At 43.1% G+C, this 15,408-nt stretch overlaps 1 protein-coding gene across 6 annotated transcripts in view; it reads right to left on the bottom strand.

Annotated features, from left to right (window-relative positions):
• WWOX (WW domain containing oxidoreductase) overlaps positions 1-15,408 on the bottom strand; it is an 894,507-nt gene that overhangs the window by 622,427 nt on the left and 256,672 nt on the right. For all 6 annotated transcript variants that reach the window (XM_037144727.2, XM_037144726.2, XM_053666609.1 and 3 more), the window contains exons 7-8: positions 12,970-13,155; positions 6,922-7,186 (exon numbers count right to left, since the gene is read on the bottom strand). In XM_037144727.2, coding sequence (XP_037000622.2) covers positions 6,922-7,186; positions 12,970-13,155 — 451 coding nt within the window. The remainder of the gene's footprint in view (positions 1-6,921; positions 7,187-12,969; positions 13,156-15,408) is intronic.

Consider the following 15,408-nt stretch of genomic DNA (forward strand, 5'->3'; position numbering starts at 1 on the left):
CAGATTGGAGCTCTCTTCGTTGCTGCTAGAAAAACACTGCCTTCCACCTCACGAGGAAAGATCAACGTGCCCAGTGAGTTGTACAAGAATCAAGGCTCACAGGAGAAACATTTCAGAAACATCATCACGGGGCGATGCAAACCCCTGGCATCTGTTTGATCACGCCGGCCTCCAGTGTCCCAGCTGCGCTGCGGCCAAAAATCACTGGAAAGAAGTATGAAATTGGAGAAGGGGAAACTGAAGGGGGAGGATCAAAGGAGGCACCACTAACTTGAAAGTAAGAAAAGAGCCAGAAAGAGAGTTGAAAAGAGGCAACGCATTACCCAAATGCCAGTGGGGACACACAAGAAAAGGGAATGAGGAAGATAAAACGAGGGGAATTTCGAGTCTTGGTTAAATGTTCATTAAATAATTTGTCACACATATTAAGGCCAGATAGTCACTTTTTCCCCCTCGCGAGTGCTCATATGGGAACAAAAGCCTAACCAGACTTAAAACACTAGAAAGCAAGGCAGAGAAAGTACAGCGATGAGATGCGATGGCCTCCCAAAGCCAGGCATTTTCCTTCTCTTTGTTTTTAAGGAGGGTTAATCTCTCCTCTGAGCTAAGGTGCACTGGTGGTGGCTTTAAAGGAGCAGCCAGGCAGACTTACACTGTGTACTGTGGAAACCCGCTGAATTCTAGTTTCCACTCTGAATGTTGCCTCAGTGCTTCGTTAGACTTGGGTATGGTATTTCTGTGCTTAATGTTCACAGGAAGAGAGAGGCCTTCTGTGACAGACGCAGACCCATCATTAGGAGAACAGACATCTGTCAGCAATGGGAAGATAAGCAAGCCTTATCTGAAAAAATGGTGACAACAACAAGAAGAAGAAATGTTTGTTGAGCATCTAGCATGTCCTGATTACTATGTATTCATGACTTTTAATTCTCAACACAAGCCCATAACAACAATACCAGTTAATGTCTATGGAGCACCTAGTACATTCTAGATGATACATTCATGATCTCCCTCAAGTATCAACACAAGCCCATGAGGTAGGTATAACACCCCAATTTTACACAAGAATCATAATCGGGCCATGAAACACGCCTAAGAGTGAGCAAGGAATAGAGCTGGTGTTTGATCCAACAGCTGCCCAGTTCTAAAGTTTACCCCATCTTCCCTACCGCATGTTGTTCTCTCTTTACATACTTTCCTTCCCTGCACACGCCTCTCGGTAGATCCCTCATGCGGCATCTTGACCAGGAGTCTGGGGTCCCTTGGTTCTGGTCCCAGGCCTCCCATGAACTCGTTGTGTGACTCTGGGCAGGTCCCCTGGCATCACCCATTTCTCCACCTACACAGTCTGAACTATAAACCTCTCCATGCCAGAGCGACTAATGATAAGGAATATATTAATGACTGCCACTCATTATGCACCTGATCATCTTTCATTCATTCATTTACAAATATTTACTGAGCATTTACTTTATGGACCAGGATATAGTCACACGAAGGCAAAAATCACACTTTCAGGAGAATGGGAGACACACACAAACACAAAACTACAGAAATTACTTTTCTAAATTACATTTGTGTTCAATGCTGTGAAGGGGAAATTCCGGGGGGGGGGGGGGCATCATTCATTCATTCAGCACATGCTTATGGAATGCTTTCGGTACCAGATAGTATTATGAATGCTGGCTCCTATGAAAACACATCGTGGGGAGTCTTGAGCAAATGTTGATCTAATGCCTCAACATTTTGGACTGGGTGTTGAAGGATGTGGAGGAAAGGAGTGTTCTGGACCAAAGAACGGTATGCGTCAACACCCTGAAGAAGGAAGGAAAATGGGGCTGAAAGTGGCCAGAGAAAAAACTGGTTGAGAGGACGGAGGCAGATGCGGCCAGGGGCCTTCCATCCCATCCACACTTCTTCTCACAACGACCCTGTACAACAGAGCACTCCCACTGGACAGTGACAAAACTATTTGCACGCCTATTCCACAGTGCCTGTTCCAAAGCCATCATTCCACCCTTTCCCCTGCCTTTAGACCTCGCCTCCCACACTAGAGACACAAAATGCCAGAATGCACTTGCCCAGCTTCCCCTGCACCTAGGATGGACAAGTGACTCAATCCTGGCCAGTGGGAGCTGAGAGGACATCTTCTAGGGAGGGTTATTCTGAGACAGAATGTTCTCCTTGATAAAGGGTGGAGGCAGGCAAAAAGAATCCCCATCGCTCCCATCCCCTCTTCAGACCTTTTCCTGTGGGATACAATGGCTGGCACTACTGCAGCCATATTATAAGTATGAGGAAAAAGGCAAGACCATCACAAAGGAGCTGCCTGTATAGTAGCCAAACACACCTCTGGATGCCTTGGGGCTCCTGGATCTATAAGAAAAACAAATCTCTATCATTCCAACCACTTTTAACTGCATCTTCATAACTCGGAATCTAAAGTCCAAACCATATAAACTGATATAGAAGAGGATCCTCTGTCAAAATTATATAACAAAAGAAGAGAGGAAACCTGATTTTTTTAATGCAGGCATAATGATACTAAATCATTCACTCCTTTTCTCTGTACCATATCCCTTGGACTCTGAACTGAGCAAACACTGTACACTGTAAAACTCCAGACAGAATTGACGCATGACTAATAAAACCGGTGCTAATGATAACACTGGAAAGTAAGAATGTTTGAGGCTGCGGGGAGGTGGCCTCGGCGAGGACGGGAGCCCGGCCACCAGGTCCTTCTGTGGGACCTACAGACAAGCTCGAGTGTGGCTCACCCACGGAGGGGTCCTAGGAGCCTGGTTTTCCAACACGTCTGGACTGTCAAGAGTGTGGCAGCAAGAGAATCAGCCCTCACTAGGAAGTCTCAAAATACTTAGATTAATAAAGAATATGCTGAAATTCCTGCTTTGAAAATCGTATTTCCTCCTCCCAGCAGAAAAAGGCCCCTGCTTTCTACTCCACTGTGCCAAGAGATTCAAGGAGGGGCTGCCCTTGATAGTATCAGGAGTGTATTCAGCTGAAGGTATTTAAAGGGGAAGGGGGGAGAGGCATTTTTCTAAAATACTAATTTAAAGAACAAATCAACATCTATTATCTCCTTCATTATGTTTTAAATTGTTCAACTATAAATCACCCTGCAGAGGGTCATTCAAGGGCAGAATTACTCAGCTTGGCTTTCCCGAAGGTTAGGAGAATGACATCTTGTGCTTTTTCCAGTTTAATTTATAACTTTGCAACAGAACCAGCATTGCAGGCCCATCCATTAGCAGGGTAGCTACACATCTGTTAAAACTCAGCACAATGACTGGCTTTACACGGCCACAGGAAACGTAACCCAATCGTTTCAAAAGTTCTACTAACTCAAGCTATTTTTTAATGTAGAATGATTTGAAAATGCAGTTCCCTAAAACATCTGCTAAGCTCTTGCTACCCTAACACATGATATTCTTTCTACTGTTACCTGCCAACACAAATATTTGGTTGCACAAAACACCCTAAGAGGCACGTGATGGTGCTCAGCTTCAAATTTACATACCGATCCGCAAAGGGCTGGCTGGGACCTAGGAACTCGGGCTAAGATGTTGTTTACCAGAATGGAAAGCTTATGTGGGGAAAAATGGTGGGGCGGGGATTAATGTCACGAAGGCTCTCAAGCAGGTTAAGAAGAAAACATAGTTACACAACTAGATATATACGGCAGGGTCACTGGGGGCACTTGATGAAGAAAACAGACTTGGGAATAGATGGTGAAGGGTCTAACGCTGAAATACCACTGACTTGAACAAGTTGGGTAAGTTGTCTGTGCTTTTAAATGCAAAACAGGGACAATAATTCTACCATTGTAGAAGGATTGTGAGATTCATGAAGACCTGTGCACTGATGCACAGAGCTTCACGGCATCTGGCCTGCGCTGCCCAGGCACAGCTCCCTTGAGAGTACTCCGGGAATCTAAAGGTACCAAAATGGCCAAAATTATCCTTGAAAATACAATACCTGAGTTTTGTGAATTAAGCCCCAAAAGCCATGTGTATGCATGCATATATCATATGTACTAACGTACAATATATATTCATGCATACAGCTGCAAAATGTAATTTTAGAAAAATTTAATTGCATAAAAAAGTGAGAATATGGCACAGAGACAGGAAAATAAACATACAACGCATACACAGTGGGAGTGACTTCATCATCTAAAAGCTCCCAGAAAACTTCAGTTTCTTTGAAGATTTTTCAAAAGCAGCTAGCTGAACAATCTTCCATCTTTAAACATTAAAAATATTCTATTCCTATTTTATCTACTGTTTTTATTTTATCACAGATTGGAGGGAGGGGTACACAACTTCTTTCCCCAGTGTTCCCAGCACTCTGGTCTTGTTCCCAGACCTCAGGAGGGAGCGCAGGCAGAGACCTGGCTTTACCAGTGGGGGTCGCTGCGCTGAGAATTAATCCCTATGAGTTTCTCATTAGTGATTATTATACTGCAGGCGGCCAAAATGGAAAAATTAATTAATTTCGAAGTGATAATGCATTTACAGCAACAATTAGAAATGTATAACTGTAAAAGGGCAACATTTAAAAGACAGATTACATTTAATAAAGTTACACAAGAACATCCAATTGTAAAATTACTGATCTGCAACAATATTCCTTAAAGAGGCACTTAAAATAGCCTGACTCCATGAAGGGTGACCTAATTACTGTAACTAAAATCACCATAGTCACAGCAAGTCACAGCAAATAAAAAAGGAACATTGATATTACAATACTGCTGTTTAATACTTAAGGGAGCAGGCTATAGTGGAGAAGCTAAGGCACAGCTTCCAAACACAAGGCTGGGTTGTGCTTCTAGAGTCCTTGACCTTGTACAATGGAATATATGCTCCAGCAACACTCATGTCAAGAGGAAAACACTTCCTCTGAAGTGAGATGCAGAAGAGGTGACAAAGCACACACACAGAACACACCTAGCAAAGGGGACATTAAGCTTCTTCCTGAGCATTAGGAATCCACCTTCTACATGGGGTGGGAATGGGAATGCGGCTGCATGGCTTATTTCCATAAGTGTGTTTGCTTTACAGTGGCAGAAGTGCACCCTCGTCCATGAAACAAAAGCCTGATCAGGAGGCTATCGATGATAAGCAACACAGAGAAGGACAGAACATACGGCGACTCTTCCAGTAAGCCGGTCTGTCCTCCCGGTGAAGGGCCGAACCCCAAGGCTGTGCTCACGCTGCACCCTGCAGAGTCCTCAGTGTTTATGAAAGAGAAGCAATGGCCTGTGAGTTCGAGAAACGAGTCCAGAGTTTCCACTCCACTTCTTTATAAATCTATTTATATGGAACTCTAATGGCTAAGAAATATCACCAAATATGTAAAGATACTATTAGAGTTTTCTGGAGTATCTAAATTTAGCTGCATTTTCCATAGTCTTCCATAATCCATTGGCTTATCCTACACAGTACATTTGTGTGTGACACTTAAAAGGTGCTGTCTTCCATCACTTGGATCAGGAAGAGGAAAAGTCCACTCCTTGATGGCTTCTGCAGGGACCAGACGTTCACAATAGAGAAGCAAGTTCTCTCTACCTGGGCACCCATCCTGCCTTGCCCATTAAAGTCCCCAAATCGCCAATACCAGAATCTAAGTTTACAGAGTTCTTTAGTTCCATGACCCATGTAACCATTAGCAGCAACTACATTTTGGAAAATACTGTTCAGGGCCAAGGTAACATTCACAGTAACAAGAATAACCACCATCGGAGCGAGAAGCGCTGCACACCTGCCATACAACAGGCCCTGGACTAGGCTCAGCACAGAACCGTGCCTTCCCACTGGGCGGCCATTAGGCACGCACGGCTATTTAAATTTAAATTAATTGAAACAAAATTAAATTAAAATTTTAATTCCTTCTGTACAGGGTCCAGCACAAATAACGTCCCTTTTTTATTAAAAAGTCTTTTATTACAAAATCATAAGCATGTAATTCTGTAACATAACAATACCACACTCAAGCACACCATATGTTTTAGGTGAAATGTTCAAACTCAAACTATAAATTATGACACCCATATTATTACACTACCCACCAAACTCAAGCAGGTGTTACTTCTGCTGGACCCAGTATATTAGCCATTTTCAAGGGCTCAATAGCCCAGCGTGGCCAGTGGCTACCATACTAAATAGCCAAATGAAAGCCAGTGGTTTAGAAAAACACTACACCCAATATATCACATGAAATGTTCATTCGTCATTCAAGTTACTTCTTACTGAAATGCTTCCATGGAGGAAGTTTCTAGATAAGGCTGTTATATGACCATCAATAACATAAAAACATCACAGTTACCTTTGTGAACATTTCTAAATTGAACCGCGACAGTGTGATTCATCCCAAAGGACTCACCTTTGGGGAAGGAAAAGATGAGAGGCACTTCCAGCCAGGGAAGTGCACCGCAGGACACGTTCATACCCATTAGAAGAAGGACTTAGAACATGAGACACAGGTTCAGTGGAACCACGTCAGCTGGTAATTCAATGACCACAAACCCATGTTTTCCACCTACTAACACAAAACAGTCTCCAAGTACTGCACTTTCTGAATAATAATAACAAAATCACAACAAAAGAAAACCAATCATCACCATCAAGACTTTCAGCCATACTAACACAATATTAGAAAACTGCATCTTCTATCCAGCCCTCTGAGGCACCTTTAGAGAAACAGATATAATCTAAAATTGATTGAAATGTGTTCAAGGGCCCTTTCCAGTGGCTTTAATAGGCTTGATGATGTGATTATCAAGACCAGATTCATCATTGCAAGAGACGAGAGGCTGAAGAGAACGGGCGTCCAGGTTTCCCTAGGACCCTTCCCACAAAGGCACACTCAAAGTGTCCGCGGAGATTAAAGCCGTTCACTTACCAAGGACTTGGTGAAAGGCCTGGCCAAGGTAAACAGCAGCGTGTACACCCACCAGTTGCGGTGGAGGGAGGAGTACATCATGTTTCCCGGATGCACGGCATTCGACGTGACCCCTCGCGGGGACAGGCGGCGATGGAGCTCGTTGGAGAAGAGAATGTTGCAGAGTTTGGACCGGTTGTAAGCCAGCATGGCCCAGTAATCGTTTTTAGATGGAGAGAGGCGGTTGAAGTCTAGTTTTCCCGAGGAATCATTAATATCTGTAAATCTAAAAAAAAAAAAAAAATAGGAAACATGACCTGAAGCAGACAATCTCTGATGTCTGATACAGCTTTTTTATTTTTATTGAAAATCTGCAAAACTACGCAGAGTACTGAAAACTCAATTTTGCAAACATTGAAACAAAGTTGCCCTTAAAAAGAGACAATGGTGATTTAACAATATAAATCAACTGGATCCAAAGATAGACTTCATAAAGGCCCAAACTTTCTTAACATACTGAACCTCCCACCCACCTCTAACATATATTTTTCAAAACCTTCAACAGGAAGTTCAAAGATAATTAAATTAAATGAAAAAGCATCTTAAAGGGCTGCTGCTTTTGGGGGCAGAAAGATATCACATTCCTAACCTTTGACAGGGTTTTCCTGGGTTATTTTAGCCAATGCTTGGGTCCTGTATATTTTCATTCAAGCATCCAAGTAAATATACGGATGAGTCTTGCTGCCTCCAAGACTCTTTTTCAGATTAAAAATTAATGATTATAAAGGGGTTACAGCCTTGGTGAGGTGCTATCGATAGTCTTATACGGTGGAAAGACAAATATAAACAAAGCCAGACTGAGACCTGGCAGAGTGCAACGTCTTAAGTACAGCCGTGGCACGGACACACACAGATCAGAGTAAGCAGTTGATGCTTTATAACTAGGTCTGATGGGGTCGTTAAACACCAGCTGTTTGTTTCTTTTCTTTCTTTCCTCGCTCCCTTCCTTTCTTCCTCCTTTTTTTCCTTCTTCCCTTCCTTCCTTTCTTTTAAAAAATAACAACAAAGTAGTGTCTGCTTTTTAAAAAATGGGTAATAACAAAGGCATTTTCCAGAGGATGGTGTCATCTTTGGTAAGGACCCAGTTAGCTTCTTTAAATTAGCTCTCAGCATTTGCACTGAGTAACAAGGAAGCATAGCAAGAGTAACCTAGATAACTGCTGTGGAGAACAAAAGATAAAGTCAAAATTACAGAATCATCTGGTTATTCCTTGATATGAGTAGTTCAGTTGAGCCATGACCAAAGAAGGCATCACAGGGGCAGACACAATGCATGTTTTAGTGGAGATTAAATATGCCTTGCCTGGGACTCAGTCAATGACATCCAGTTTCTTACATTAAATGACACTGCTGCTCTAGCATCATCAACAAAGCTGATGGCCAGAAACCCCATCAATGATACGGTAACACAACGGATCGCTGGCTGCCTCTTTCCAAGTCCCCAAACCACAGAAGGAGCCCAGACTTCTGCGCTTAATCATTTAAGGCAGTGGAACTTAGCGGGAAATTTAAAAATTTATGGGCGCCTTGTTCTGGCTGTCAGAACGATTGCCGGCGGGGCCGGGCAGGCTAGGTGTCCTGCGATGCAGGCGGAGTGTTGCTCAGTGAGGACTGCTGCACCAGCCGTTCATGCAGCTGAAAAGCCTGGGCATAATTACCCGAGCCGAGAGCCTAACTGTGTTTTACATATGTGCACAGTTTCAACACCCACTGAATTTCCGGGAGTGCAATACAACAATCGTATAAATGAGGAATGAATGCACTTCCACATTTTGTGATTGGGGGTGGGGGGCGGGGCCTAACTCAATGCTGGTGGTGTGGAGCCTGGAACACCACATGCTCTCTGTGAGCCGTCTGCGTTTGGGGACACCCCTCTCCGAGGGACTTTTGCGTGAACATACGCATCTGGTTACTTACCTTTCCTGCAGTCCTGACCAAGTGCTCATGTGTTGAAACACATGCTGTTCTGCTTCACATTTATTTTTTCCTTTTAATACAGTAAGCTAGCATATTGAATTAAAGTATATTTATGCAGAGAAGATATATTACCTCAACTATATTTCAACATTGTAATAAGACAGCGATTTTCAAACAGTCTGCTGCAAGACGCACTTTGGCACGCCACAAGAATTGTTAGCACATGCACCACCTGACTGTTTAATCAGGGGCACCGACCTCTTTTCCCTTAGACTGTCAGATAAAAACATGGCAACAGCCAACACAACGACAGCCGTCTGGTGTTAATGGATCAAAATTATATGTATTTTTTTGGTCAGATTGGCAAAAAATATCTTTCTGGGTATGCTGCAGAATTTCAGTAATTAGTCTATGTGTGCCATGAGATGAAAAAAGTTGAAAATGGCTGTAATAAGGTGTGACAGAAGAGTCACTACAGAAAGAGACGGCTGAGAACCCAGTGATCCAAGATGCAGGCCATGTCTCAGAAACGCTGCCGACTTAAGTAGAGGAGAGCATCAGGGGTTTGGACGGTATCGAAAAGGTACGGAACAGACACAGCATCCTTCACTCTCACTCCTCACTCTCTTGTCACCTATTGCTGGAAACCCTCTTGGCATATTTCTTTAGCTCAACCCAGCTCAGGTACCACTTCTTTCAGGAAGCTCTCCCTAACTAACTCTTCCACTGCTGGTTGCCACATTGATTTCTTAGGTGGCAGTGGGAAGAGAGACTGAAAAAATGTAAAGCAGATTGAAATGCATGTTCCCATGGAAATGAAGCATCCAGTGTCCAGGACCCAGTCTATCTATGTATTATTCCTGTTTAAAACCCTGCCACCCCTCCAAGATAAGTAGCAAAGGCAACCAAGCTATCTTTGCATTTTGTCTGCATGCTGTGCCTGCCTTTACCTCACCAGAAGACTGCAAGGCTTTTGTTCACCTGGTCCAGATGCTAGACTGTGAATTTTTACAAGGTAGACAGTGAGCCCCTTGCATGTTGCCTAGTACAATGCTTAACACATAGTATGAACTAAATACAAAGTTAGAGAACAAACTAAGGGCCAAGTCTCCCTTTATGCCAAAAACCTTGTTTTGAGCCTTGCTTGGAAGGTAAAATGTACTGCTAGGTTCAGATCCTCTGTCTCTTCATTAGAGAGAATTAAGAATGTGGCACGTTGCATGTGGCACTTTCTAATGTTTAGAATGAGTCCCCTGCTTTGGTTTTTCAGGACAATGCAGAAGTATCTCATGATTGGAGAACACAATGGGTTGACTAAATTCCTAGAAAGAGAGAAGTCATTCATTTGCAGCCCCCAGCCTAGAAATCTAGAAACAAGATAGACACACACAGACACACACACAGCATGAGGAGAAGTGACAAGAAACCAAGTTGAAGGGACGTTTCGAGGAAGCACAGCTGCTAAACATCAGGCCCACCCCCTGCACACAGCACCCTCCCGTAAGTGGCCCCCTGACTTCCTGCCCTGCTGATCTCCTGGGCAGCAAGCCTATTTTTAAGGTCTGATTGGTGTGTATTGACAGTCCTGCAGGAAAAGGGAAGGGTGGGCGAGGCTTCTGATTCCTCTGAACCACAGCAGGCTTCCTGAAAAAAATGACGAAAACGACCCTATTCTCCTCTCGGCTCAAGAGGCAATAAAACAACTCTTCAAAGGCTGCCTACTCTATTTTCAAGCTGAAAAACTGACAAAGCCAAATGATCGTGTCTTAATAGAGCAACCCTCCCACCAGTACACTAACATGTTAACATTTGCTCTCTGGACATTAACGCCAGTTGTTTGAAGGGACCTCTAGCTTGTATTTCTATATATGCTGCTCCTTTTTTAAAAAAAAAAACTGAGGATTTTTAAATTACCAAGCTAAAGTAATTAGGCTGGATTCTATTTAGACAAAAGCTAGTATGTTGAAAGAATAGGACTGAATTTGCATCAGAAGCTGCGTCTGTGCGTGTGCAGCAACTCGGCACTCGGCACAGCTGTGGCCGTGGAGAGCCGTTCAGCCGGCACTCCGCTCTTCTCCTTCCATTTTAATTGTTATCTGAAAATTTTCACAGCAAAGGGAGTCAGGTTCTCATTTCAGTATGATGTGTTTTAGGTCTGCAGAAACTCGATTCACTTGCTCAGACTCCAGATAAGTAACCAAAATGCAGAGAAGACACAGGGGGGCTAATAAATATTTTGCCTTGGGGCAGTCTGGTATAATATTTTCCGAAAACATAGGGCTTTATTTCTCCCCTAACAGGGGGTCTTGACTCGAAGGAAGAGACTCCGCCAGGGTTTATGGAGGCAATTAGGTATCAACACTTCCATTTTACACTGCGGCTTAGGGCTCTGGGTGCTTGTGCAGAAAGCAGGTGCTTTCCCAGGGCTGTGCACCCACTATTCGCCCTGGTTCTCGGATCTGGGGGGAGGGGGTGCACAGTCAAAGTGTAATAAACAAACCAGCTTGGGGAGTTAACGTTTTGTAAGAACACACTTTAATACGTGCAAAGGATAATCACAACGCGGAACACCAAAGTGAGCCTGGCAGCACGTTTCAAGAAGGCCTGTCTGTAAACTAAAACGGATCTAATTCAGGAGGCCAAGGCCCTTCCTTCCAATTCATCTTTTAAATGAAATTAAGATTCAGATCTCCAAGGTAGGAACGAATTACACTGCAGTTACGGAGAGGACAAAGACGTCGCATGAAATACCATCTGAGACACAGATTTACAAAGGGAAGAGAGCAGCTGACAATTCAACATAATCTCCCATTAAATACCAGCTCATTTAAACCTATCCCGTGGTGCCCTCCACATCTGGCAAGCGAGTGGGGCTGGCAGATTTATTTCTGGCGCTCGCTCCCCTGCGCCTGTCCCCGCAGTAGCCTCCCTCACTCCTTAACGGGGCCACTCCACTTTGTTTCGCAAACCTGGTGTGATGTGCAAAGATAAGGATGTCCAGATTTTGTTACCACCTAATTACTAGATGCTCCGTGTCTTTTAACATGGGGGAGGAGTGTTACTGGCATTTTCCTTTCATTTCAGCCATCATAAATTTAAAACGGTAAAAGTAAATCTGTCTGCAGTATGTCACTTAGACCCTAAGCCCCTGTGTTTGGGAGTGATAAAGGCTTCAGACTAACCCTTGGCTGGTCTCTCTCTTCCAAGTCCCACGGGTTACATTTTATGGAAGCATGATTTAAAAAATAAGCTCCATTCTGGGTCACTAAAACATTTCAGGACTTAAGGCAGAGAAGAAGGAGGGAAAGAGGCACTTGCACATTATTTTTTTCCAGCGACTTTGCTAAGAGTGAAAGCTTCCCCGCACACTAGGAAAATCTCCCTAACTTGCATTCAATCCAGCCCCACCCCCGGCAAGCCCTTCGTCTTTCCCGAGTACTTCTCTGTAGACAGACAGTTGTTTATCCAACTCTAGAAAACAAATATGCTGAAAATACGGTGAAATTTTCAAATGCCTTTTTAGTCAATTGGATATTCTCCTAATGGTAATAGAAAAGAAGTGCCATCTGATGTTTTAATTGAAATTTTAACCAAAAGAGGCATGGCCAGATTTCTAATATGTTCTAACTACAGTACTTCCCTTCCTACAATTACACAGCTAATGTCTGCATTGAATTCCCTAATTTCTCATTATAAAACGATTGGATTTCATCTCGCAGTCTTTAATTGCATTGTTTCTCCTGCTAGAATAACTGCACATTCTTCTTGGTGAGATGTTGAAGTTGTTGAATGACAAATCAATAAAGGTCAGGCATTCCGATTTAATCAATTATTATTCCATCTCAAAGCAAAATCAATGAGGGGCTTGAAGTAGAGTCGTAAACACAACCTGCATTGCTGTAGACGAAATCCCCAAATAATCCCCCACAATCACAAAGAAACCTCAGAAGTTAAGGAAGCCAGGTCGAGTGCACCCAAGCTTTTCCACATAGGACTAATGGTAACTATTTTCAGAAAGTCTTGGGAGAGTATCAGCTGGTGCAAGGAAGGCAGGGAGGGGACGAGGGCACAGAACGTGGAATTGGGACCCACCTGTGGGACTCCGAGGACACCACAACCACTCGGGCTGGGGCTGAGTGGCACAGGACATCCTGAAGGAGCTGGACAAGGTAGAAGTGCCCCAGGTGATTCACCTGGAAGGTGGTCTCCAGGCCATCTTTTGTGAGGCTCCAGGGCAGAGCAAAAGCCGCTGCGTTGCACACCAGCACATGCAGAGACCTGAAAGATAAAACGGCCAACGTTGTGCGGACATAAACACTCTGACATCAAGGATGGCTTGTGCTCCCTCACGGAGAAACATTCTTCACTGTCTTCAAGGCACCAGTCCCTTGGACTGGGATATAGCCGGACGTTGCATCTAAAAACCATTAGGACTTTGAGCTGGCATCTGTACAGGGTGCTGGGGAAAGGGGCTCCTGGTCTGCAGGACACTCAGGGTTAAACGAGGCCCACACTGGGCAACCAGGGTGCATGGTCACCTTGGCCGAAGGCTAGGTCCTACCACCTAGTTGAATCCATGCTTCTTCATTCATCCAGTTCTCAGCTTCTTCAAAATAGCCCTCAATGTAAACATAAGAAATAAAGGAAAAATATGGTATAAGATGTTGGACATAGGAACCAGCATTCAGTAAGCACTAAATAAACATATCAAGGTAGAAATGCTCTGTCTAAACTGACAGGTAAGCAGTGTTTGAATATGGTCTTTCTAGAAGTCAGATAAAATCCACATTTTAGAAACGAGCTTTGGGGATAGGTAAGCGGGGCCCCTTATAATATCTTCTTTTGTACATATTTAATTTATCTCATAATAAAGATGTTTTAAATATTACATAAGACTTTCCTGTGAATCAAAATCCTAAACCTTGATAAAGGAATTGAACTTGTAGGAAATCATCCTAAGGTACTAAAAAGAATTTTATAAAGAATTATATACCTAGTGTTTGTAGTTGCAACATAAAAACAACAAATTAGAGTTAAACCAAATATACAATTGGAAAACCATGAAATGAATTTAAATATAGAATACTATGCAGCCATGAAAAAGGTAACAAGTGAAGAAATCTATTCACACTGTAAAACATTCGTGTTAAATAACAAAACAGGTGCTGTGTGTGGTCACATGTACACAGAGTAAGAACAGCTACGCGAACACGGTAACGGTGGCTGTCTCTGGGGAGGGGTGGAGCCCAATATGTCTTACACGGTTTTCTTTCCGAGTTCATTTGTATATTCTTCATTTTTTCTATAAAAGCATATGGGGTCTTTAAAATAAGTAAAAACGAAATCAAATGACTGCTTTATAGAAACACAAGCATTTAGGAAGTTAGCCAATGAAAGAACAAGAGGAAAGAGACACGGCAGGGTGTCACAGGAGCACGGGATTAAAGGTTCAAAGGCGGCCCCGAGTCCCGGTTTCGGGCACCGCACAGAGGCCTGCAGTTTCCGGCGCCTGCCTGCGGAACGGGGGCGGGGCCTGGTGGTGCCGCCTCCTCACACAGCTCAGATGCCACGCTGCTGGCTTGTAGATAACATTTCCTACACGATATAAAAAGTAAAATCATTTCCTGTAACTTTGTTTTTAAAAATTCCATGCTGTTAGCCTAGAAACATTTCATAGAACTATTACTTTTTGTGACAATCTGATTTTGTCCCATGCTCATAAAAGACCGTAGCTCAGGTCATGAATTACTAAAAAAGCAAAGACTGGTATGCAATAAGAGGAAGCGTACAGGAAAGTCTTTCCAGAAACTGAAATAATCTGTTGTCTAAAGGAAGTAAAAAGGAAGAATGACAAGCATGTGCAATGTGATAAAGGACCCATATTTTTACGATATAAAGAGTGTTTGCAAATCAATAAGAAAAACTTCTGAGCCCTGCAGAAATATGGATGACACTTAAAAAATTTATAAAACTAGATTACAAAATAACCAGTACAAGAGCTAACATACTGAAGCCTACGAGTAGCAAAATTTTTAATGTTTTCTACCGAATTAGCAGATTTGTTTATATTATTACATTTTTATCTTGTATAAAGCTGCTAAATATATTTCTACACCCTTTACATTAAGTTGAAAATATATATGACGAGAACTTTAAAAATTCACGCTATTTTACCTAGTCACCCTGTTTGCAAGCAATGGGGTGCACAAGGGGAAGGTGCCAAAGCAGCAGCTCACATCTCGAGAGAAAATATTTTATCCCTGATGATGTTTAGAATTGCCATTGCATGATAATAACAAAGTGCACATCAACTTGCGGTCAGTTTTATTACTGCCTTTAGGTTCTCTACCGACGATGCTCCCCTATTTTGCCTACATAGGGGGCAGACCACTCCCATAGCACCTTCTAACCCCACTGACACGCCACTTCTTCTGGGGGGGGGAGTTAAGGGTGGGCCCTACAAGACAGGTCCACTAGGAACTTGTGAGTGTCAGCTTCTTTGGAGAAAGGGTCTTGGCGAAGGTAGTTAAA

Source organism: Artibeus jamaicensis, unplaced genomic scaffold, assembly GCF_021234435.1.
Source record: "Artibeus jamaicensis isolate MK-2021 breed Jamaican fruit bat unplaced genomic scaffold, CSHL_Jam_final contig_464, whole genome shotgun sequence".
In the NCBI taxonomy this organism is placed as follows: domain Eukaryota; kingdom Metazoa; phylum Chordata; class Mammalia; order Chiroptera; family Phyllostomidae; genus Artibeus; species Artibeus jamaicensis.